At 41.1% G+C, this 25,733-nt stretch overlaps 1 protein-coding gene across 1 annotated transcript in view; it reads left to right on the top strand.

Moving 5' to 3' along the window:
- The window catches only part of LOC121436406 (ATPase MORC2A), a 44,232-nt gene that overhangs the window by 10,992 nt on the left and 7,507 nt on the right, over positions 1-25,733 (top strand). The window contains exons 5-18 of the mRNA XM_041636265.1: positions 6,002-6,070; positions 6,578-6,668; positions 9,915-10,023; positions 17,683-17,842; positions 17,955-18,066; positions 18,540-18,665; positions 19,206-19,285; positions 20,088-20,170; positions 20,394-20,479; positions 21,539-21,679; positions 21,767-21,921; positions 22,071-22,199; positions 22,795-22,900; positions 23,516-23,648. Of these exons, the coding sequence (XP_041492199.1) occupies positions 6,002-6,070; positions 6,578-6,668; positions 9,915-10,023; positions 17,683-17,842; positions 17,955-18,066; positions 18,540-18,665; positions 19,206-19,285; positions 20,088-20,170; positions 20,394-20,479; positions 21,539-21,679; positions 21,767-21,921; positions 22,071-22,199; positions 22,795-22,900; positions 23,516-23,648 (1,580 nt within the window). The remainder of the gene's footprint in view (positions 1-6,001; positions 6,071-6,577; positions 6,669-9,914; positions 10,024-17,682; positions 17,843-17,954; positions 18,067-18,539; positions 18,666-19,205; positions 19,286-20,087; positions 20,171-20,393; positions 20,480-21,538; positions 21,680-21,766; positions 21,922-22,070; positions 22,200-22,794; positions 22,901-23,515; positions 23,649-25,733) is intronic.

Here is a 25,733-nt window from a genome sequence, read left to right as displayed (position 1 = left end):
TCAAAGAGGTAGGCTCCAATGCCAGTGAAGGAATGGATGGGCTAGCAAGGTGGAGGCAAGCAAAGAGCAAAAGCTTCCATCTTTCATGTCCTTATATAGGCTTCCAGCAGAAAGTGTGGCCCAGATTAAAAGGTGTATTTTCCTGCCTTGAGATCCAGATCAAGGCATGTGTCTTTCTTCCTCAAAGGTCCAGATAAGAAATGAATCCACTCACTTCAAATCAAGCAGAAAATCTCTCACAAGTGTACCCTCCATTTCTAGATTCCAGTTAATTCCAGATGTAGTCAAGTTGACAACCAAGAATAGTCATCACAAGTCCACTCCTTGTCAACTTGACATACACTCATATCTCTTTATGCTGTAATTATTTCTAAATGAAGACAATAACCAGGTCATAATAATGCCTAAATATAATGTAATTATCCCACATATAATTAGAAGCACATTATATATTTAACCAGGTCATAATTATGCCTAACTTGATATAACTATCCATTGTATAACCACAAATGCATTATAAATCTAGAATAGGTGGCAGTGTCCCTTGGGAGGCATTCTTTTAGTATCTCAAACTTATATCACAAGAAGGAAAGTGAAGGAAAACACAGATACCTGCATAAACACATTTTTAACAAAATACAATACTCATGTCAACTATGATCCTTGTTTCTGTTACTGGTCATGTGACCTTAGCTCTATTTCCTCCACCCTTGCAAGCATCTCAGCAGGTCTTGGTTCTTTTCCTGGAGGAGGAAAGGCAGAAAAGGCAAATCCATAGCCAGAATAAGCATCTACTCTAGTAAGGACAAAGTGTTCTTTCTATGGAGGAGATGGTCCAGTGTAGTCAATGTGTCACCAGGTGGTCTGGTCACCCTGGGAAATGGTTCTGTATCTGGGGCTCAGTGATTGTCTCTGCTGTTGTCATATCTGGCTCTCAGCAAGCAGTAGCTGTAGCCAGGTCACTTGGTGAGTTGCGGTCCATGTTGTTGAGCCCATGTATAACCTTCATCACTGCCACCATGGCCGCTTTGTTCATTGATCCCATTGGTCAGTGACAGGAATGGCTGAGGAAAGAGGCTACTGTCCACAGAACAGGTCATCCTATCTACTTGATTATTGAGCTTCTCAGCAGAAGTCACTTTTTGATGAGCATTTACATGGGACACAAGTATCTTCACATCCTTTGCCCATTTGGAGAGATCTATGCACATACATCCTCCCCAGATGTTTTTCTCACCTAATTCCATGATTCTTTCCAAGTCCCTGACCATCTAGCCAATCCATTGGCTCTAAGCCCATGAATCAGTAAATAATTGCACATCTGGCCATTTCTCCTTCAGAGGAAGGATTAATTTCCTTGGTCAAAGGTGAAATAGGCAGTATTTCAAGGGATGGTACTGAGGGTACTACTTCCTGAGGTGAGGGAAAAAAAAAAAAACAAACCTCGAGAATCTGAGAATTCAAAGTTCTCAGCCTCAGTAGGTTCCTCCCATACATCTCCACTCCAAGTTATAGGATCCCAGTTTCCACCAGCTAATGCCCTTCCTTTAACTGTGGATACCATCCATCTGAGGCTGGAACTTGAGTTTTCTCTGTAATTCAGCCTTATAATGAGGGCTTTAGCTTGATTTTCTACAACTTGAGTTCTGTGGCTGCTGGACAGAAGATTCTCTTCTAGGCCACACTTAGAAACTTTTAGACTGTTTTTGTGCATCTAGAACTGGTCAGTTTTATCACTAAAATTCTGAGGTACTAGAAGTTGATTGGTTTTTGTCACAGAGCTCATCCCTATCCTTTGTCAGTTCATCCAGAGATAAATTAAGCAACCAACCAGCATGATCATTTCCCTTATTTTTCTCCAAACTGTCTAAAGTTTCACATACAGGGTCCCCAAATTCTTTCCCACTCACAATTGGTGAACCAGGATAATCTAAAGCATTTATCTCACTATATGGTTCATACCATGGGCTTTCAATATTCTTTGAATTCCCAGGAGAAGGGATAATTGGAGAGGCTTCAGTAACTGTAGGTGCTAGCAAATTGAAAAGCCTGTTACAGATACTTAAAAGATTCATCCTTACACTTTTGTTGTTCTAGAGCCAGATTTGGTACTAAAATTTGTAATTAGGGTTCTCTAGAGTAACAGAACTTATGAAATGAATCTCTACATATAAAAGGGATTTATTAGAGTGATTTATAGGTTTCAGTCAAACTAATCTAACAGTTGCTGACTATCTAAGAATCCAGTAGTTGCTCAGTGCACAAGGCTGGATGTCTCAGCTAGTCTTCAGTACATGCTGGATACCAGTGAGGTAGGCTTCAATGCCAGTGAAGGAATGGATGGGCGAGCAAGGTGGGGGCAAGCAGACTATGATATAGAGAGCTTCCTTCTTCCTGCCCTGTAGAGGTTTCCAATAGAAGGTGTGGCTCAGATTAAAGGTGTATCTTCCTGCCAGATCAAGGCACCTGTCTTCCTTCCTCAAAGGTCCAGATAAGAAGTAAATCTACTCACTTCAAACCAAGCAGAAAATCCCTCACAGTTCTACTCTCCATTGCTGGATTCCATTTAATTCCTGATGTAGTCAAGTTGACAATAGGCATTATAAATAAAACATCTTTTTGAAATGTTAGGCTTAAAACTGGATGCTGTGACATCCTCTATTGTTTGCTCAGTTGGTTTTACTTTTATATTGTAAGATCATCTTTGTCCTAGAGTTACGATGACAGTGACAGAGTTTTTAGTTATTGTCAATTGGCTTTTTATTTGTTTTCTGCCCATTCAATATTTATAGCAATACCTTTTTGATCATTTTGATCCTAAAAACTTGAACAAGGAAATAGAAGACAATTCTTAAACTCAGTTTGGCTAATGTGATATATTTTATTGACATTCTTTTCTAAATCTGAAAGATTTTCGGTCATATTTTGAGCATATGCTCAAAAAAAGTTTGTTTATGTGGAATATACAGTTTTGAAAGTCTTTGTTTATGTGGAATATACAGTTACTAGATAACCCTCTTCATGGAATCTTTTGATAAGTGGAAATAAACACAGAACCTCTAGTGTTGTATTGTTAGGAAGATTCTCTAGATAAGACAAAGGACTTAGAGTAAATTATTTTGGAGAAAAAAGAAAATATAATGCCTACATATCAGCTATTCACAAATTCTGAAAGCTACCTGTAGAAAAGGCTGCCAAAGTGGTAGAAATACTTTGGATTTTTTTGTTGTTGTTTGTTGTTTTTGGGCTTTTAGACAGAGACACGCTATGTAACTTTCTAATCTTAGAGGAAAGTAAGAGGAAAAAGTAGTATTGTAAGACTTGAACATGATGATTGCTAAATCTCCTAGATGGTGCCACCTTTCCAGGCCATAGCTGAGTGTGCATGCAGGAGTGCTGGCAGTTACCTCTCAAAGAAACTGACTATTCACATCATTTCCCAGAAGATAAAGAAACATGAGCCTCCACTTGAAGTGATGTTGAAGGAATATATCCTCATAGTGGTCTTTCTAAGAAGTTATAAAGAAAAGATCTTCTTTATTCCCTTCTACCATCTTCATTGGGTAAATTTTAGCAAGGAAATTTAAGAAAGTTAGGTTATAAAAGGAGCGCTCAGTGTGCTTTTTATTTGTTTTGGGGAAAGTTCGGAGGATGAGATGAGGCCTTTGCTCTCAGAACCTAATACCTAATTAAAGAAATGGCACACTACAAATGGTTACAGATGAACAGATAAACAGTCAAGACAGTAAGAAACTGGGTACTGTAGCACTTGGTGTTAATCCTTAACAGGAGGTAGAGAGGCAGGAGGATCAGTGTACTCATCTTGACTATTTGGGGAGTTCAATGCCAACCTGGACTCTTACGGTTTTATAGTACTGTAAACTGAATGAAGAAACTTACTTTAAAAATCTCTCTCTCTCTCTCTCTCTCTCTCTCTCTCTCTCTCTGCGCATGTGCATGCGCACATATGCCACATGTGGGGGGTATACATGGAGGCAAGAAGAGAGCATTAGATCCTCTAGCATTGAAGTTACAGGTGGTTTTGGGCAACTCAGTATGGTTCTTGGTGACTGAACTTGAGTCTTCTGCAAAAAGAGTATATGCTCTTAACTACTGAGTCATCTCTGTAGTCCCATAAAACAAAAACAAAAAGCCAGACAAAAATGAAGCTTTGAGATAAATCCTTGAACTAGGAGAACTTGAACCCACATTTGAAGCAATGACTGCTGAAATAGCCTGACTCCTTTACCCTAACACAAGCCTAGGAAGTCAGCTCTGGGGTATTATTCAAGGGATTTCAGTGGTCTTGGGAACTTTTCAAGTGGCATTTGTCTCAAAACAGTTTTTAGATCCCAAGAGAGTCTTGATAGTTTTCTGACTGTATACAACAAATGTCTCTGGGCAGGTGCTAGGACGCTGCTGCTACATGCTCTGTCCCTTATCCATTGTGAGTCTCTATTTGACTGTTTCTTATAGACGGAACTTGGGCAGCTTTTAATACTTTAAAAACAAGAACAATAAAAAACCCTTGTTCCTGCTGGCCACATTTCTCTTGGATGAGCTAGATTTTGATAAGAAGTGCTGCCTTAGGAGAAATGTTCTCATCTACTACGATCTTCTAGAAGAGCCTCACTCTGGACCTTTGAAGAGGCATTTGTTCAGCCTCCTGAGCATTGAGAGATACTTACAAGTCCCTGTGGTTTATGGCCCATCTAAAATAGTATTTTAATTTGCATTAGTTTGTTTATTTAGCAGAGTGCAGTCACGACTCATTTAGTTTTACCCTGTGGGGGGAAAAAGCATTTAAAACAGATTTGTCAGGATAGATAATTGTACAAAGTGAACTGAAGCTTGGACTCTAGGAACTAGGCTCCCAAGTAGCCTTGGGCCTTGACCTTATATTATTTTACACAGCTTCTTCTTTTTTGGTAGATGTGTTACTTTTATTCTTATGCTGAGCAATGGACCATGAACAACATCTGTACTGGGGAGGTTGATCTTAGTGGTTCTTTACATGGTTTGTTTGGGTCCTGCTTCAGTTTCCGCCTCACTCCCTTTTCTGTTTGATATCTACATATCTGATTCCAAGACTAGTTTTCCCGTTGTTTACATAGTCTTCACTGAATTAAAAGTCACCTTGAAAATTAGTATAGCCTTTTTCCTTATTTGAGAATCTTTACTCTATTGTTGCTACTTGCTATGAGTTACCATATGGTGCTCGTATAAGAATGGAGGCCACAGTTTTGTGTCATGTTTCCTTTTTGTTGGCTAGTAATCCCTGCCAAAACTGTGCTGAATATTATTGCTAAAGGTCTGTAATTCTGACAAGGCAGGTCTATCCCAGAACTAAGAACCACTTGCTGAATCTTGTGTCATTTCGCTTTTCAAGGGCCCATATCTAGGAGGGGATATGACAGATATACAGATAGCTCACAATCTGCAGTTAGTCTAGAGGTGATAGTATATAAACATAGCAATTAATCTTTATGTGGCAACTGCCACCATTGTGCTTATTACTACATGTTGCATCGTTGAATGTTACCTCAGACGTAGATCACAAAGGAAGGTACTCTGTTGAGTTTGAACAGTTGATAAGGTATAATACATAATAGATTACTTAAATGACTTGGGGTCCATGATGTTGGACAGATGTAATAGTATATCATGTTGATATATAAAAAGGTATATAGAAAAATAGATATGATATATAAGAAAGAAAGATATAAAAGATATGCATATTCAGTGATCTTGAATGTTAAGTACTGGTCTCTTCTAATAGATTCTCTGAAGCCTTGTTGTGAATTAGAAAGCACTAGAGAAGCTTCATGTCCTCAAGAGCCCTGAAGTTTAACTCACACTAGCTTAGTAGTACTATTAGGAGAAACTAGATTTGAACTAACCCATCCTTTTATACCCGGCTTCACTTTGGTTCACTTTCTGTACCCAGGTTGTGGCCCTGTAAGTGGTAACAGCCCAGTAATGGCAGCTGCTTCTTTTACAGAAAGGCGGGATGACCTTCGAGGAGGATTTATGCTTTGCTTTTTGGATGATGGAGCAGGAATGGATCCAAGTAAGTGGTTATGGTGACTGTTTCTTTTTCAGAACATAACAATTTACTATCAAAGGTGCTTTTCTGTGACCTCACTGTTGTGGCTAGACGATCCACCTAGGGAATGAGAAGCTGTTGCAACATCTCAGGCTTTATTACACTGTGTGTTTGCTGGGTCTTGTCTTAACATAGGAGGTGTTTGGACAACACGGAATGTCAATCTGAAATCAGTTAGATTACCTGTCTCTTGACAATGTGTTTATCAGCTTGCACAACATCCTGGAGCCGTCACTACTGAGACTTCTTCCCCTGAAACTGTTCACCATGTTCTAGTAACAACACAGGGCACTGTGGTGGTATTGATGGACTAGGCAAGGATTACTTTCTTATGCCTCATGACTGACTTTCCTTCGAGAGAGGTTTTGTTGGCACAGAGCCTTGCTTATATTTAACATGACTCACATCTCTAGCTTTGAGAAGTCTGGGGAAGAAATGCTAACTTTTTATTTCTCTTATCTACCACTTGAGGTGATGCTGCCAGTGTGATCCAGTTTGGGAAGTCGGCCAAACGAACTCCTGAGTCCACCCAAATTGGGCAGTATGGCAATGGATTAAAATCGTATGTATATTGAAAGCCTGCTGTAGGGCTGAACACAAAATCACATGATGTGCTCTTGCTGTTCATCCCTTTGTCCCTCTAGGACTATTAACTCTGGAGCAGTAGGAGAGTCAGAAAGGAGAGATGGTTGGGGGTGGTTTACCAACTATCTAGCTGAATTTTCTCAGTAGTTTTTGAGTAGTATGAGTATCTAAAACACTGTTCTCTACAACTGTCTCTCTTCCCTTATTGAATAATAGATAGTTTTATCCCGTGTTTGAAAATGTGGGTGGTTCTCTTCTGGGCTGGGGTGTATTTGAGATGGCAAGGGAGTCACTTCACAATGTATCAGTATGCTTGTGGTGCCGGACATTGGGGACCCAGAGTGAAAAAGGGGCAGTTCTCCTGGAACGCCCTGTGTGGACATCCTCTAAGGCCATATTGTAGGAGACCCATCTTATTCCTTCAGTCTATTGGGATATCCCTTGGGCTTTGGTTCCCACTTGTTTAGTGCTTAGAATGTGTTGTTTGTAGCATTAGGTCCTGCTTGTTGGGGTTTCTGTCCCACCCAGTTCCTCACAGCTGGCAAGCCCCAAAGAAAATTACAGAGGTCTCCATAAGTTATAAATTCATTGATCCATTAGCTTAGGCTTCTTGTTAACTCTTATAACTTACATTAGTCCATTATCCTACTATATGTTAGCCACATGGCTCAGTACCTTTTTCAGCGGGGCAGGTCACATCCTGCATCTTCGGTGTCTGAACAGGACTACACAGGACTGTGGAGGAATGGGCTTCTTCCTTCCCAGAATTCTCATTGTTCCATCTCTACTTCCTGTCTGGTTGTCCTGCCTATACTTCCTGCTTGGCTACTGGCCAATCAGGGTTTATTTAAGACATAATTGACAGAATACAGAATTGTCCCACACTAGTTGTTCTGGTTTTTGAGTAAAGCTCTGAGGAAAAGGTTTCTGTTTCTGAAATGTTCACTTCCAGCTGTACGTACCTTTGGGTAGAATACTATTTAGTGGAGTTTGTGCAAATGAGATTATGACTCATGTTCCATCTTGCTGTGGAAGTGCGTTGTTTTATGTGAGAAAGGGTGGTGGTTTGATCTGTCAACAGCCTCAGTTGGGCTTCATGTGCATTGTGCTTTGGGTGTGGAGAAGAGAATGCTTCCAAAGAAACCAGGGCCCTGGTTCCTGGGCTTTCTTCTCAGGGAAGGATCTGAATGTTAATAATAAGCATTCCCCATGTGCCAGAAGGTACTGTGGCTAAAAACTTTGTATGGGTGATATCATTTAAGCCACACTTCAGCCTGTGATAGGTGGGTTTTGTTAGCATTCTCAATGAAATTTAGATGTATATGAGTGAAATGACTTGCCTGATGGTATAAAGGTGTTTATTTGAAGGGTGAATATATAAACCAGGTCTTTCTGATTAGAAAATGGAAGGGACTGTCCATTTGACTTTGGTCAAGGGTTCAGATCTCAATCCAGCCATTTATTCACTAAAGTTGTGGCTTCTTGCAAATTGATCATACTTACAAATAGTTAGGATCACCTGTTATTATTGCCTTGAGAGTCCCCAGACTGTGATCACAATGGGAGCCTTCCCCAGAGGATTCTGAAAATCTAAGACCTGTAAAAACCGAGGTCTCCAATAGAGTCAGCTCCTATCTAGTCCTGCCAGTTCTGCAGACTCAGCTTTACCTCTCTGACAGTTTCCTAACCTAGAAAATGAGGTTCTAACTGCTGATACTCTCCTTAGGAGCCGGTTAAGTATGACTCAGAAAGTACTTAGAAGACTGAGAAAGAACATGTACAGAGTTAGAGTGCAGTTATCAACATGTTTTGGAGGCTTTTATGAAAGTCCCTTTGAATTGGAGCCATCTAGTGTTCAAAGTTAAGAAGTTACATGAGGTGATTTACAGTGAGAATAGGGTTTAGCAAAGGTGGTGTTTTGGGGTTTCTGCTAATCGGACCCTATTGTCAGGATCAAAAACAGAAACAAAAAAGATATAAAGAAAGTCTTCTCAAGTTTGAGTAAAGGCAGTGCTGTCCACAACCTGCAGGAAAAGTAGTCCTATCTTCAGGAAAAGGAGAATTGATAGCCCCCAGAGCATCTACTTAGTGTCTTGGGAATTTTCCTGAGTGCTTGGGAAATGCGACATGAGATTCATTTATGTGTCTGGCATGCCAGTCTGAATTGTATATAGAGATTAATGAGGCTTCCTACCATTTTCTACTCCCAGAGGTATTGTAAGGACTAATGAGATAATAGCCAGAAGCTGTTCAGAAAAAAACGGAGCTAAACAACCTCATTGTTGAGTAGATAGTCTTACTGCTGCTTCATACTTCTGCTGTGTCCTGTGCTGCCGGAAGAAGCCTGTCTCTGCCTGCTCCAATAGAGGATTAACATGGCCAGACAGGAAGGAAGCCATTGACATTGATTGCATTTAGATTTTTTTGCCAGATGAGTTTTGTTTTCCATTGATTCTAGGGATTGTACCGAGGCCCTTGTACATGCTAGGCAAGTGTTCTACCATTCTGCTGTATGCCAAGCTCCAAACTGCCTTGTAGAAGACGAACTCGAGGCTATTTCAGAATTAGCTCAAAGTAGCAAAGCAATTCTGAGACCGAAAATGGCTAGAGTTACGGGACATGGATGTACTCCTCTTTGAACTATTTTCAAAGATCAAATTTTGAACTGGGCCTGATATCATGATCGAAGAAAAAAAATTAGCATTTGTGTTTTGATAAATGTTGCATTCATGCTGATTTTTGAAAGACTTGTGAGACTCTTCTCTTGACAGTGTAGTAAAAAGACAGATAGAAACAGGGTGTTGCCCAAAAAGAAGATGATGTGTTCAAGGTGTCCACTTTTGGAGTTAAACGAGTGGTGTCACAGAAGACCCCATGAACCTGGAGCTCCATTAGATTCTCTTGTTAGGGCTGTGGCAGTAAGCTGGGAGGAAAGCAAACCTGGGACTTGTCGTCTGAGCGATTATATTCTAGAAGGATGGTGAGAGGGAAGTTTGCTCAAGGAGGTTATAGACTAAGGAATTAGAGACCATTAGGAAGGCACAGCAAGGAGTGCTGGCTGAGTGCAAGTGGACAGGGGCTGTGGGATCTCTCGGGAGTAGGGCCATTGGTGGTCTTGAAGAGGGCCCTCTGGTCATACTCAGTAATGCCAAGAAGGTGCTCTCCCTTTCCAGATGAGCTTTGAGTCCTTGGGAGAGTGATCTGTTTTCTGTTTCCTTTTCAGGGGCTCAATGCGCATTGGGAAGGATTTTATTCTCTTCACTAAGAAGGAGGACACCATGACCTGCCTCTTCCTGTCTCGTACCTTTCATGAGGAAGAAGGCATTGATGAAGTAGGTTTTATCCTTGTGGCCTGAGTTGCCACTTGACATTTACTGGGTTTATCTGTTGTTCTGAGCTCTTTGAAGTTGTAGAATTGAAGCACTTGCCTGCTCTTATGGGATGAGATGGGTGGATGCATTGGTTGGAGGATGGTAAAGCAGATAATACCTTTATGTGAGAGGAAGTGAAATGTCCAGGTAAAGACAACAGCTTTTCTGTTTTTGAGAAACTGTAAAGTGGCCAGAAGTGAGAGTTGGATTCTAAGCTTCTCCTTATCTGCAAGATACCCCAGTCTGTGGAGAACTGTTACTCAGGCGGGTATTTTGGGCTTCCCTAACTGATTGGAGATTATAGTTGATGGTAATAATAGGACATCAGTGTGTTTGTCCTCTGAGGATTATTTTGTGGAGTGTGTTGTGAACACATTTTCTTTTTGAGGAAATGTGTCATGTCGATCTAACTCATGTCAGAAGCCATGAGTCAGATCCCTAACCAGGCAGGTTGTGAAGCAGGTAAGTATTTGGAAAACATTAGTATGAGCTCATTGTTAGTAGCGCCTTCCACCTGCTCTCACTAAGAGCTGCTTCCTTGCCCCAGTGATTATTACTGTCCTGAAAGACAGACTTAGAAATATATCTTACTTTTAGAATATATTGGGATTGGAAAGATGGTTAGGCAGTAAAGAGCACTGGCTGCTCTTTCAGAGGACCAGGTTCAATTCCCAGCACCCACTCCCGTTCCACAGGATCGGATACCCTCCACTGACCTCTGTGGGTACCAGGCATGCTTGTGGTGCACAGACATACAAGCAAGCAAAACATCCATATGCATTAAAAAAAAACTTTTTTGGTAATTAATTAGGCAGTTACCTAATTACAGATGTCTAGATTATTCTCTTTGTGGTTTGGTGACTTAAATACTGAAGAACAAATATTCTTTTCTTTTTGAGACAGAGTCTAACTGTGTAGTTCTAGTTGTCCAGAACTTGTTATGTAGACCAAGCTGACTTAAACTCATAGAGATCCACCTGCCTTTGCCTCCTGAATGTAGGGATTAAAGGCGTATATCACTGTACTTGTCAAAGAGCTGTTTCTTGCTGGGGGAGTAGGGAAGGTCTGGCCAGCTCTTCAGGTGTGAGTAATAGAGGCTAGAGCTTGAGAGGGATCTAGAAAGTGTGGAAAGTAATTCATAGCTGTCACATAAGTAGATGATCCAATTGAGAAGTTCAGTCTAGTCCCCTCTGTTGGTTAGCAGTGATTGAATTCGTACTGGTGCTGTTGAAATCTGAGTATAAATTTGTGGCAGATTTATTGATGTTAAAACAGGCATGTTTTTCTACCATTTTTATTTATCTAGTTAGTCGACTTGTTCACCTGTTAGGTATGGTTTGTTACCCTATTCAGCATATTTGGAGAGAAATACACTGAGGCTATAAAGAGAAAACTTCTAAAAGAAGATAGGACAGGAAGACAGCCTGGACTAAGGTATTCAGAAATGTTGCCTAGTGAAGGAGTCTTGGAGTCAGTGAAAACATTCTTTTTTTTAAAAATTTTTTTTTAAATATTTATTTATTTATTATGTATACAATATTCTTTCTGCGTGTATGCCTGAAGGCCAGAAGAGGGCACCATACCTCATTTCAGATGGCTGTGAGCCACCATGTGGTTGCTGGGAATTGAACTCAGGACCTTTGGAAGAGCAGGCAACGCTCTTAACCACTGAGCCATCTCTCCAGCCCCTTTAAAAAATTTTTTAATTATTGATTTTATTGAGCTATACATTTTTTTCCTTTCCTCTCCCCTCCCCCTCCCCTTCAACCCTCTTCCATGGTCTCTATGCTCCCAATTCACTCATGAGATCTTGTCTTTTTCTACTTCCCATGTAGATTAGATCTATGTATGTCTCTCTTAGGGTCCTCATCGTTGTCTAGGTTCTCTGGGATTGTGATTTGTAGGCTGTTTTTTTTTTTGCTTTATGTTTAAAAACCACTTACGAGTGAGTACATATGATAATTGCCTTTCTGGGTCTGGGTTACCTCATTCGATATGATGGAAAAGCATCCTTCTTAAGCTCCTGAGGTTGGTGCTGGGAGAGAGGTGGTCTTTGGAGAACAGGACATAGCAAGATTGGGCTGATGCTCTGGGCCTTGTTTAATGAATGGGATTTTAATCAAGCAGTTCTTAGTACCAGAATCTCTTTAGAAAAGTCTATGTGGTTGCTTCACAGTGTTAGAAAGATTTAGAGTGGACCGGCAGAGAGGTCCTGACTGGCTGTGCAGTGATACAGTATTTGATGATTATTGGAGGGAGTAAGGAAAGGATTAAAGAGACTTGCAGGTTCTGTTGTGGCAGTTGGAGGTAATGGGCCACTACCTGGGGAATGAATGGAAGGGGACAATATGGAGAGAGGACGATGTAAGTTAGTTTGGGGCATGCAAAGTAAATTCTGGAATTTGGGGGCAATAGGCTTTCTTTTCTGTTTTTGTTGTTGTTGTTTGTTTGTTTTTGTTTTTATGCATCCTTAGTCCTAGACTCTGGGATTATTAGTAGCAAATAAGATCACTTAAGAAAGAAAGTAGAGCAAGAAAAGGACTTGAGAGCTTAGCAGGCCAATATTGAAAGGTGTGTGTGAGGAGAAAGTCTAGGAAGAAAACTGGGAGATGGTGACATAAAAGCTGAAGGAGAAATGACAAGTAGGAGCAGTAGGGAAAGTTAGTAATTTAAATTGGTTCACCTGGAACTGCTTAAAATTGGAAGGTATAGATACATGTTCACAGAACGCAAATAGAACTTGATTCCCTTGGTAGAAAAGCTAGATGAAATTTTTTCCTTACTTGGTCCTAGAAGGTCACTGTTTTGGATTGTATTCCAGTCTAGACTCTGCCAAGATTTCAAAATAAGATCATTTTCAGCCCAGGAGGAATGTGTCCAGACCAGCCCCTGTGCTGAATGACTTCAGCATGAAGCTTCTTTAGAAAACCAGCAGTGTTGGAGCTCCTAATGAGTTATCACCCAATCATGTGTTAAGATACTGAATTCCTTTGTCTTATGTGGGGGCAATTGGCTTGAACCCATGAGGTGCTTCATTTGGTTTGCTGCACAGAGAATCCCTTCAGCCAACCCATGCTGAGTTCTGCAAGGACTGCTGGCTTTGAGCAAGGGATGAGGACATGATGAAGCCACTAGGGAAGATATTTGAAGGGGATGTTTAAAAAAAAATTAGACATAAAATCAATTTTCATATATGTTGAGGAATTATTACAATAAAGTACACATCTATGTAGTCATAATCATAAACCAAAGTTAGAAGTCCCCTGTCATTCCTGATCTGTGTAGTCCTCAGTGTGCCCCTGGGGAAATCACCTTCTGATAACTTTAAGGATCATCACTTGTAGTGATGAGCTGCAGGCAGGCCTGCTTTTCATCCTGCCTGGCTCCCTCATGGTTAGCTTTACACCCTAGATAACAACATACAAACTGTATTCTTTTAAACACTGCCTGGCCCGTTAGTTCTAGCCTCTTATTGGCTAACTCTCACATCTTGATTAACCCATTTCTAATAATCTGTGTAGCACCACGAGGTGGTAGCTTACCGGGAAGGATTCAGCATGTCTGACCTGATGGCTGGCTCCATAGCGTCTGACTTACTTCCCTTCCTCCCAGCATTCTGTTCTGTCTACTCCACCCACTTGATTTTCTGTCGTATCAAAGGGCCAAGGCAGTTTCTTTATTAACCAATGAAAGTAACACATAGACCCTCCTCCATCATTTCCCCTTTTTCTGTTTAAACAAAAAAGAAAGGCTTTAACTTTAGCATAGTAAAATTACATATAACAAAACAGTTATCAAGCAAGAATTATAGTTACAATATTTATACCTATTTTATCTTTTATCATAACTAAGGAAAACTATAACTATCCATTCTTCAACTCCATCAAAGACTCCAGAAGGATATAATATTACCTAAGTAAACAAGAAGTAAGCAACTTCCAAAACTCTAGAAATGACAGAGACATCTTGCTGTCTGGACAGTCACCTAAAGTTCCTCTGTACCGTTTGGGCATCTATCTTCTGCCTTCAGGCCCATAGTATTCAGCAGACTCTTCCATGAAGCAGGAAATTTCAAAGACAGTTCAGTCTCTTTTTGCTGTGTCCTGCAGAATGTCTCATAGACTCTTTCATAAATCAGGAACCCCGAGAGACCATCTCACCTTTAGGCAAGTTCAGCAGTCCTCTCTGTGGGTTCTCTGTGTCCAGTTTATGCAACAGTCCAGGCAAGAGCAGTTTCTTGCCCAAATGACTATCAAACTCCATAAGGAGCCTCTTCGATGCCCATCTTCCTCTCAAAGTAGCTTGGTGCTGTCAGGAGCAGACATGTCTCACTATCATGAACAATCCTAAGTTATTAAGACATTTAAAATGCCATATTCTATAGTCTTTGAAAGATATGAAGAATGCCTATCTGAAATATATCTATGCACATCTAGAAAATCTTACATGACTACAAGCTTGACTATTATCGATGATTATCCACTAACAACCTATATTTTCTAATTATACATTACATTTTTAAATGAACTACACAATCACAATACCTTAATCAAGATCAGAAATGCATATACATATAACAAAATTGACCTTAAAATTATATCAATAGAGTAAAAATTATACCAATGTAAATTATTCATGTCTATATCATTTCCCCCTTTAAATGTAAAAGAACATTTATAAACAATATTTGGGAAGATGGGCGCAGTTTTTTCTCTCCAAACTGCTTCGTGTTGAATGGGGGCACTGTTATTTAGGTCTTTCACAGTATAACCTGTTGCTAGGTTCATCTCAGTTGGCAGTTGAGCAAAGTAATTTTTTGAAGGTGTTCACAGCAACCTTTCAGGAGGGCGCAGTCTATCATACCATATTGGGATAGAAGCAATACACAGGGTCTCATCCTCTGTGAAAACTAAAGAAGAAACTTCTTTCCAAAGCATCATGCCCTTAGATCCAAATTTTAAAGTCAAAGTATTTTCAAAATATCTATCTTGGATTAGTTCAGCAGCATTTATAAACAAATATCTTTTAGCAGCTGTTGCTCCTTCCTCAGCATTCAAACAATTCATAGTATCAAGATTCTCTGTGCATTTTCCATCTTTGTGTGGCTTTATTTTAACCTCTATTTCATTTATTTTTATTTTTACTTTTATTTTTTGAGGCAAGTTCTCTGTATATCTTTGTCCTGGAATAACTCTGTAGACCAGGCTGTCCTTGAACTCTTAGAGATCCGTCTGTCTCTGCCTCCCAGGCATTGGGATTAACGGTGTGCGCTACCACACCTTGAAGTCACAAAGGTCAATCTACCTCTGCTCCTTGAAGTCTCAGAGGTCAATCTACCTCTGCCTCCCAAGTGTTGGAATTAAAGGTGTCTACTACCACACCCAACTACTCTCTTTCTTTCTTTTTTAGGAACTTTAACCTTTAGCCTACATATATTTTTTAACACATAGTAAACCATTTAGAGGTTTTCTTCATCTTTGAATCTATCTTTACTGTATATCTCTCTTTTTGTGAACACATGCGTCTTTAATTTAATGAGCAATATGGGTAGGATTAAAGCTGTGGCTTTGCTGGCTGGATCCAGCCTATTCCTTAGCTTTCTGCTATTCCAGCCTTGTGGCTGAGGTACCGGCTAGAACCGTGTTCATTGCCACAACTCTACAGTGTTTCAAGGTCCCTGCTAGCAAGCAAGCTGCAGCATTCTGCTCACGGACCACACTCAGTCGGACTGCCTGCCTGAAAGAGTCAGAGTTTGCCTTGGCAGGATGACCCAGAAAGTCAGCATTTTAAAGCGGCACAGCTTTTTTCCTGCTACGGCTGAAAACCGAAAAGCATGTGTTCAGCTTTTCATCAACACCATTTATGTGTTTTGTGGCAGGACCTCTTAAAAGAGCTGCAAGGTTTTGCATCTAAAGCTGAGTCAGGAAGCCTCTCTTAGATGAGAGCGCTTGCTTGCCTCTAACAAGCAGAGCAGACCCGAGAAATTTCTGCTACCAAGAAAACATGCTTTACTCTATTCTTTCCCAAGCTTTCTCAGGCTTTCTGTGGATTCAGTTGTCCACGTCTGGGTGCCATTTGTAGTGATGAGATGCGGGTAGGCTTGCTTTTCATCCTTCCTGGCTCCCTCATGGTTATCTTTACACCCTAGATAACAACATACAAACTGTATTCTTTTTTTTTTTTAAATATTTATTTATTATGTATACAATATTCTGTTTTTGAGTCTGCCTACAGGCCAGAAGAGGGCACCAGACCTCATTACAGATGGTTGTGAGCCACCATGTGGTTGCTGGGAATTGAACTCAGGACCTTTGGAAGAGCAGGCAATGCTCTTAACCGCTGAGCCATCTCTCCAGCCCCCAAACTGTATTCTTTTAAACACTGCCTGGCCCGTTAGTTCTAGCCTCTTATTGGCTAACTCTCACATCTTGATTAACCCATTTCTAATAATCTGTGTAGCACCACGAGGTGGTAGCTTACCGGGAAAGATTCAGCATGTCTGACCTGATGGCTGGCTCCATAGCGTCTGACTCACTTCCCTTCTTCCCAGCATTCTGTTCTGTCTACTCCACCCACTTGATTTTCTGTCGTATCAAAGGGCCAAGGCAGTTTCTTTATTAACCAATGAAAGTAACACATAGACCCTCCTCCATCAATCACATTTTGGAAGGTGTGAGGCATTGTTTGTCACTAGTGTGTGTGTGTTAGTTTTTTGTACATGTACACATGGACCGACAATGTAGAAATTGTATTCCTTTAAGATAATACTGTGTTTGTGAGACTCCTCCATGTTGATGTTTGTAGCTGTGCCTTTGTTCATTTTTATTACCATAAACTATTCGTTTAGACACTGTGTTGTAGAAGGAGCAGCGGGCTGCGTTCCTGCCTCCCAGCTCCCGGCCGCCTGGCTAGCTTATGCCCTGAAATAACAACACACAAACTGTATTCATATAAACACTGCCTGGCCCATTATATCTAGCCTCTTACTGGCTAACTCTCACATTTTGACTAACCCATATTTAGTAATCTGTATAGCACCATGAGGTAGTGTCTTACCAGGAAGATTCTAGTGTACGTCCATCTTGGACTGGAGCTTCATCACGTCTGACCCAGAGAGGAGAGGCATGGTAATTGCCTCACTTTCTCCCAGCATTCTGTTCTGTCTACTCCACCCACCTAAGGGCTGGCCTATCAAATGGGCCAAGGCAGTTTCTTTATTAACCAATGAAATTAACTCCTCCATCACTATGTAGTGAATATTTGAGTTGTTCCTGTATATGTATGCTGGTAATTCCTTTGGGGGTATTTGCCCAGAAGTAGAATTGCTGAGTTAGAGGTTATATTTTGTGTTTCTAGATTAGCTAGATAATTGTAAATGTATTTTCCCTTAATGGTAAAAGTAGAATTTTTACCAAATTAATGAAATGGCCAAAGACATCCCAGATAGGCACAGAAACCTTCAGGGCACAGACTAGCATAATGGTAAGAATTTGAGGAAGGACCAGAAGCTGCAGCTGATGCCAGACTACATAACTGAAGAGACAGGAAAGCTGCATGTTTCGGGGAAGGTGGTTCTGGATCCCCAATCACAGTGTTCATCTGTGCTCACCCAAAACAAAGGTGATAGTCCCATTGCCTACCTGGAATGCTCGAACACGGGAACCTGTCACAGACAATGTGGAGAAGTTTGCCATTGAGACAGAGCTCGTCTACAAGTACTCTCCCTTCCACACTGAGGAGCAGGTGATGGCCCAGTTCATGAAGATTCCCGGGAATAGTGGTAAGTATAGGCTTTGGACATGTAGCCCAGAGAATCTGGGAGCCCTAGAGCCTCTGGTGGTGTAGGAAGGAGCCATGGTTGGCTGGCAGAGAAAGGATTTCTGTTTCCTCAGGAACACTGGTGATCATCTTTAATCTCAAGCTCATGGACAATGGAGAACCAGAACTAGACATAATCTCAAATCCAAAAGACATCCAGATGGCAGAGACCTCCCCAGAGGGCACGTGAGTATGGCTGGAATGGTGGCAGGCCCTGGAACTGGTCTTTACTCCCTTAGGAGATGACTTCAGGGGAAAATGGAAAATCACTTTCATGGCTTTCCCTTGGCAGTATTGATAGAGCTGAGAACTCCTAACTGCTTAATAGCAGGACAGTGGCTCCTCAGTGAAACTAAAACAAAGACTAATGATTCCCTGTTCCAACTCTCCCATTTGATAGAAGAATCTGAGGCCTGGGTCCTAGTGGCGAAATTGCACTGGGTTCCCTGTAAGGGCCAGCTGAGGTATCTGTGGGGCATCTGTGCTAGGGATATGACTGGGGAGGATGTACCTGTGATGAGGGGCCATTCTGGTCAAAGTGTCAAGAGAAGCCAGGATGTGAAATGAATATTGAGGAACTGCAGAGCAGAGAGGAAGTCATTAGCTTTGGACTTAACCTTGTTGTGAAGACAGTACCTCTCAGTTCCTGCTATTTCCAGGAAGCCAGAGCGACGCTCCTTCCGAGCCTATGCTGCTGTGCTCTATATTGATCCACGGATGAGGATCTTCATTCATGGACACAAGGTGCAGACCAAGAGACTCTCCTGTTGCTTGTATAAACCCAGGTAAGAGCCTAGTTACCATGATCTGGGCTGAGAAATGGGGCCTGGCCACAGTTCTCTGGGGGTGATGTTAGGATGGTGTAGTATGAAGACTCTACACTGCTTGCTGATTGTGCCTGTTTAGCAGAGAGTCTTTTCCATGGTGAGGACGGAAGTGACAGACAGGCTGCTGGGTGGTTGGCCAGGCTGGTTCAGAGATGTGCCTTCTGAGATGTGGCGAGTGGCACGGGCAGCTGTCTTATCTCAAGTTCAGGGGCCTAGCCTATAGGCCCTTTAAAGGAAAGGAGAAGCCATGGCTTATTACTGAGGTTTGTTCCTGCTCTAAGATTAGTGATCCCTGCTGAACACCAAAGACACATCAGGAGACTGGGGACAAATTGAATAATGATTTGAATCATTTTACTAAAATGAGCTTGGATCTGTTTCATCACAAAGAGCCAGGGCAGCACCACATAGGAGGAGGCAGAGTACTTCCTGAGCTGTTCAAGTTAGCTACTTGCCCCACTACTGCTTGGCCCTCAGGTTGCTTTTTCTACTCTTCAGAATGTACAAGTATACATCAAGCCGTTTCAAGACTCGGGCAGAACAGGAAGTGAAGAAAGCAGAACATGTAGCACGGATTGGTAATGCTACTCCCTGTGTTAGGAGGAGGGATGAAGTTGGGGCTACCGCTTGTATTAAAAGCCTAGGTCAAGGCTGTTCCCCTACTTAGATCCAGTCCCTCTTCAATTTCTCCATCTCTAATGCCATCGGCACTGTTGTCTCTCTAGATTTGACTTTCCCCTCTCACTAGTTATAAGACTTAATGCAGGACTAGAGTGGCATAAAACAAATCTATAGATTCATTTAAGTCAGATACCAAGCCAGATATAGATTCAAGACCAGATTAAATATTTCATATTGCATACTGCTTCAGGTTATCCTGACTCTAGGACAGAAATCTCAAGGTTTCCCCCCGGAATAATTATAATTTTCTTAGCTCTTTGGTGGAGGCAATTGTCTAAAGCATTCTTCAGGCTTCAGTTCATACTGAAGGTTGAATTCCCATTGAATAATTTTTTTTAACTATTGTAAGTCATTTGTGAAACAAAAGGGAAATATAAATAATGCTTTGCTTAGGGTTATGATTTTGAGATAGACTTACTTACTTTATATCCCATGTTGGCCTCAAACTCAATGATCCTCCTGCCTTAGCTTACAGATTACTGTAAATATAAGATGTACCATCTTGTCCATGACAGTTTTGAATGTCAGTCGTTGTTTTGTTGTCTTTTTGTTTGTTTGTTTTGTTTTTTCTGGTGCAGTTCTGTAGTTTAGGCCCAGAGACTTCCCCATTTCGCCCTTGTTGTTAGTATGCACTTCTTGTGTAGCAGGGATTAAGGAAGGATGACAGAGTTCTGAACTTTTGATTTCTTCTGGATTTAGCTGAAGAGAAGGCCCGTGAGGCAGAGAGCAAAGCTCGGACTTTAGAAGTGCGAATGGGCGGGGACCTGACACGGGACTCCAGGGTAAGTCCTCAGACTCAGACTCTCTTTCCTTGCATATGTGGATTGGAACCCAGCATCCTGACCTTAGTAAAATGAAATACAGCTTTGAAGTTTGTCCCCAGTAAGGTCACTTTTCTATATAAAGGTATAATCTTCAGGTGTGTTTTAGTATCCAGGTGATATCATATTACTTAATGTAGCATAAAGCACTTCCTCCCCTGTCTTACTGGTTATGTATTGGCAGGTGATGTTGCGGCAAGTCCAGAATACAGCCATCACCCTGCGTAGAGAAGCTGATGTCAAGAAAAGGATCAAGGATGCCAAGCAGCGGTTAGTACTTGGGACAGACCTTTGGGCTTTTAAAATTATGTACCATTTGCACTGGCAGGTTGCCATTTGCTACCAAGTTTACTTGGAGAAAAGCATCACTGCTGTGATTGCAAATGCTGGTCAGACGCTTCTGATCCTGCAGAAGGCAGGCAGAACTGACACTTAACTCACTGCTATCCTTTTCTTACTCTTTTCTGTTAATGTTGTACAAAATATCCATTGTGTAAAACTTGAAAAATAGACATTTAAATAAATGTGAAACTCCCTTATGCTTACAAAAATATGAAATTTTTTTATATGTTCATAATTTATTTTCTCTACTCATTATAAATGTACAATGATACTATAGATTGAATTTTGTGCCTTTTGGTTCTAACTCATCAGATCACTGACCTTAACTCTGTTTAGAGCTTCTCAGGCCCTAGGGCATGAATTTCTAGCTAATTCCTTGTTACAAGCAGAAGTTTCAGTTCACTTCACTCTAACTTGTCCCAAGATTTTCTTGACATGTCATATGAATGTCTTCTCTTAAGTATTCTTGTTAATTTTTTGCCTTTTAAACTCTTATTGTTGTATAAATCAGGCGTATTAGTGAACACCTTTAATCCCAGTACTTGGGAGGCAGAAACAGGTGACTTTCTCTGTGAGTTTGAGGCCAGCCTGGTCTACAAAGCGAGTTCCAAGATTCTGTCTTGAAAAAACTAAACAAACCGAACTATTGCTGTTAACATAATTGGGATTTTGAGGATGGTATGATTATAATGTTATGTTTATTCTACTCTCTAACTCTCCTTGCAGAGATTTGCAGCAATTTCATAGTACCACATTCATATTTAAATCATCTCTGTTTTACAACATGAAAAAACCCCAGAATTCTGTTTATACAGAGGGTCACTGAACAGTTTAGATCCATATCAAGTCTAACATCACACATTGAATGGAGATGGAAAATTTTAACATGTCTCAAAAATCTTAACACACCATTATTACCATATTGTTTTTGTGCTAATGAGTTAATAGGCTTGATGGTTTTGTTTTTGTTTTTTTCCTCTTTATTAGAGCACTCAAAGAACCCAAGGAACTGAATTTTGTTTTTGGGGTCAATATTGAACACCGGGACCTAGATGGTATGTTTATCTACAATTGTAGTCGCCTGATCAAGATGTATGAGAAAGTGGGCCCACAGCTGGAAGGGGGCATGTGAGTACTGCTCTAGGAGAGGTTTTCCAGCCCAGGGTGAATGGCAAAAGAGTTTTGGTGACAGTTGTGACTTCTTTGTCCTTGCAGGGCATGTGGTGGGGTTGTTGGGGTTGTTGATGTGCCCTACTTGGTTCTGGAACCTACACATAACAAGCAGGACTTCGCTGATGCTAAGGAGTACCGGCATCTACTGCGAGCAATGGGGGAGCACTTGGCACAGTACTGGAAGGACATCGCCATTGGTAATGGGATTGGGAGCCAGGCTTAGCCTCTCTTTTATCTTGAGCTTTAAGATGCTTTTATGGCTTGAGAGGGTGAGTTTATCAGTTAAGAAGATGGTGAGGCTGATGAGGCCTGCTTCTTATGTAATGTGTGGGCATTCGCCTTCTAGCCCAGCGTGGAATCATCAAGTTTTGGGATGAGTTTGGCTACCTTTCTGCCAACTGGAACCAACCTCCATCCAGTGAGCTGCGTTTCAAACGCCGGAGGGCTATGGAAATCCCAACTACTATCCAGTGTGGTGAGTTGAATAGTGAGAACTCTTCTCCAAGCTCCTATCGTGAGGATCTGTGCCCTCCTGCTGGCCTTCTGACTTGACTAATATTCATAAACATAGCTTCCAGCAGGAACAGGATCTGTTTGGCAGTGGCTCTGTGAGCACAGTCTTGAAGCTGTGTTAGTTCTCCAGTTTCTCTTAATGATATGGACAGTCACACCACCTTGGAGACATTTCATACCACAGCTGGGCCAGGCTCAATAGGTCTAGTACTGTGTTGTTTCTAGAATGAATAAATGACTGAGCCTAGAGAAAGGAAGGGCTGGTGGCATTTAGATTCCATAATTTTTTTTTTTTTTTTTTTTTTTTTTTGGTTTTTCGAGACAGGGTTTCTCTGGTTTTGGAGCCTGTCCTGGAACTAGCTCTTGTAGACCAGGCTTCCATAATATTTTTAATCCTTGCTCCAATCTCTGTCCATAAGGTAAATGTATCAGTTTTGTAATAATAAATAAAGAGTGTTGAAAGTCCAGGACATCTTTGCTAAGATGAGGAGCCTGGATTCCAGTAATTGTTGATAGGTGTGGCTGACATGTAGGGAGGGGTGTTTTCTTTCTTGCAGATCTGTGTCTGAAATGGAGGACACTCCCCTTCCAGCTGAGTTCAGTAGAAAAAGATTATCCTGATACTTGGATTTGCTCCATGAACCCCGATCCTGAGCAGGACCGGTGAGTCTTTAACAAGGATTATGTTTGCTCTTCCCTCCCTATTACAGTTTTCTTTCTGTTGCTGTGTAGACATCACAGAACATCAGATATCACAGAAGCAATTTGGCTTATACTTCTAAGTACAGTCCATCGTTTAGAGACGTCAGGAATCTGAAGTAGAACCGTGAAGAAACATTGTTACAGTGGCTCAGTAACTCAGGCTCATGCTTAGCTGGCTTTCTTGTACAGCTCAAGACTGCCTGTCTTGGGATTGCCATCTATAGTGGGTTGGGGCTCCCATACATCAATTAACAAGGTAGTCCCTGACAAACATGGAATGCCCACAGACCAGTCTGATCTAGGCACTTCCTCAATCCAGGCTTTCTTCTCAGATGACTCTAGGCTGTGTCAAGTTGACAGTAAAGCTAACTCGACATTTACCAGCCCCACCACTGTTCCCTCCACTCTTGGGGTATTTCTTGAGGGCAATGCTGCATGGTTTGTGCACAAGAAGGACAAATAAATGTGTCCTGTAACATACCATTTTTATACATTGGAAGCTCTGTGGTGGTTGTAAGACAGCAGGTCTCTATCTTATTGGAATGCTGCTTTGCCACCAGTTTCTTTCCTTTACAGCTGTGAAGCTTCTGAACAGAAGCAGAAGGTTCCCTTGGGGACATTAAAAAAGGACCTAAAGACACAGGAAGAAAAGCAGAAGCAGCTGACAGAGAAAATTCGCCAGCAACAGGAAAAACTAGAAGCTCTTCAGGTACGCCATCATGAGCAAGTGGGCAGAGCCAGCCTGTGTCAGCAGTCTGTCCAGGATAGAAGCTTTCAGTGGCTTTCGTGTCCCTTCCATGTGTTCACACCAAGGTTTTCTGACCCCGAATTCCAAACACTTTTCCAGTGCACCTTGTTGATTATTTAGGTAACAAACTATTTTGTTTATATATCCAGATTGGTCCGATGTATTTAGAATGTATGAGCATTCCAAAAAACAAATATCCTATCATAGAAGAAATCACCACTAACTCAATAGTTTTATAACTTTTTTTTGCCTCCTCCTCCCATTAAGAATTAAACTACTTTGTCTATGTATGTATTAGGCAAGCTGTACCACTGAGCTACATCCCTAAACCCTTTTCTTGCTTTTTATTTTATTATTTTTCTTTCTTTTTTATTAAGATTTATTTATTAAATATACAGTGGTCTGCCTGCATATGTCCCTGAAGGCCAGAAGAGGGCAGCATTTTTCATTCAGATGGTTGTGAGCCACCATTGGTTGCTGGGAATTGAACTCAGGACCTTTGGAAGTGAAGCCAGTTCTCTTAACCTCTGAGCCATCTCTCCAGCCCCTTATTTTTATTTCTTTAAGTCTCTGAGTTTACCTTTAAGGCTGGTCTTAGACTTAAGATTCTCTGGAGTAGCTCTTTCCAATTTTGCATGAAGGCCTACACTTAAAAACCTCTCTATATAGTTTTTAGTGTCATAGCCAACCATCCCATGTTTATTTAATATATGCATATATTATTTTTAGTGCATAATAATTTTTTGGTAATTTGTGAAATTGAAAAGAGTTTACAAGCCGGGCGGTGGTAGCACAAGCCTTTAATCCCAGCACTTGGGAGGCAGAGGCAGGCGGATCACTGTGAGTTTGAGTCCAGCCTGGTCTACAAGAGCTAGTTCCAAGACAGGCTCCAAAGCTACAGATAAACCCTATCTCGGAAAGAAAAAAACAAAAAAAGAAGAGTTTACAAAATGTTATGGTTTTAAAAGAATTCTCGGGGACTGGAGAGATGGCTCATAGATAAAGAGCACTGGCTGCTGTTCCAGAGGTCCTGAGTTCAATTCCCAGCCACCCACATGGTGGCTCATGACCATCTATAATGAGGTCTGGTGCCCTCTTCTGGTAGGCATGCAGGTGTACATGCAGAGCACTCATTAAAATATAAATAAATAAAATTTGAAAATAAAATAAAAAATAGCCTTGCAGGCAATGTACTGTTTTGCATTTTTTCAGTTTATTTCTTCTCATATATTAACATCCCAACCAGTTTCTCCTCTCTCCTTTTCTCCCAGTCATGTGCCCTCCACAATTTTGCACGTTTTCCCAGTATGTAGAAGAGTTATCTTTATATTGCAAATTTGATCAGCAAAGATTTTTTTATTTTTAAGGTTGATCAAATTTTCATATGTGCTTAATGTTTCATGATTTCATATTTTTTAAATGATTAATTTTTATTATTTTAAAAATGTGTCTGCCTGTACATGCACAGGTGTGTGCATGGAATGTGTGCAGGTGCCTGTGGCATCCAGAAGAGGGCATCAGATTGTGGATAATGGGAACTGAACTCTGGTGCCCTATAAGAACAATTTGCACTTTTAACCAATGAACCCAATTTTGTATTTATTACAAAATTATTTTCCTTTCTTCTGTGTCTATACTTAACTAACTGAAAATGCCTTTTACGGGGGGGGGGGGGGGGAGTGAGTTTAGAGAGACAGGGTTTCTCTGTAGCTTTGGAGCCTGTCCTGGAACTAGCTCTTGTAGACCAGGCTGGCCTCAAACTCACAGAGTTCCACCTGCCTCTGCCTTCCAAGTGCTGGGATTAAAGGCTTGCGCCACCACCGCCCGGCTTGTAAACTCAATTTTCAATTTCACAAATTGCAAAAAAATCCCGAGTGCTGGGATTAAAAGCTTTTGCCACCACTGCCTAGTTTGGAAATGTCTTAAGCATGCTGAATTCCACTCCCTTCTCTGGCCTCATGCCAACTTCTCTCACCAGTTCTTTCCCACCTTTTTGGTTTCCTTTTTAGAAACTCTAAAGACTTCCCCAGTCTCTCAGTTGCTGAA

The sequence above is a fragment of the Microtus oregoni genome, unplaced genomic scaffold, assembly GCF_018167655.1.
Source record: "Microtus oregoni isolate MIOR12 unplaced genomic scaffold, Mior012 000049F_ref0000343, whole genome shotgun sequence".
NCBI lineage: Eukaryota > Metazoa > Chordata > Mammalia > Rodentia > Cricetidae > Microtus > Microtus oregoni.
This window is presented reverse-complemented; position numbering and strand designations above follow the sequence as displayed.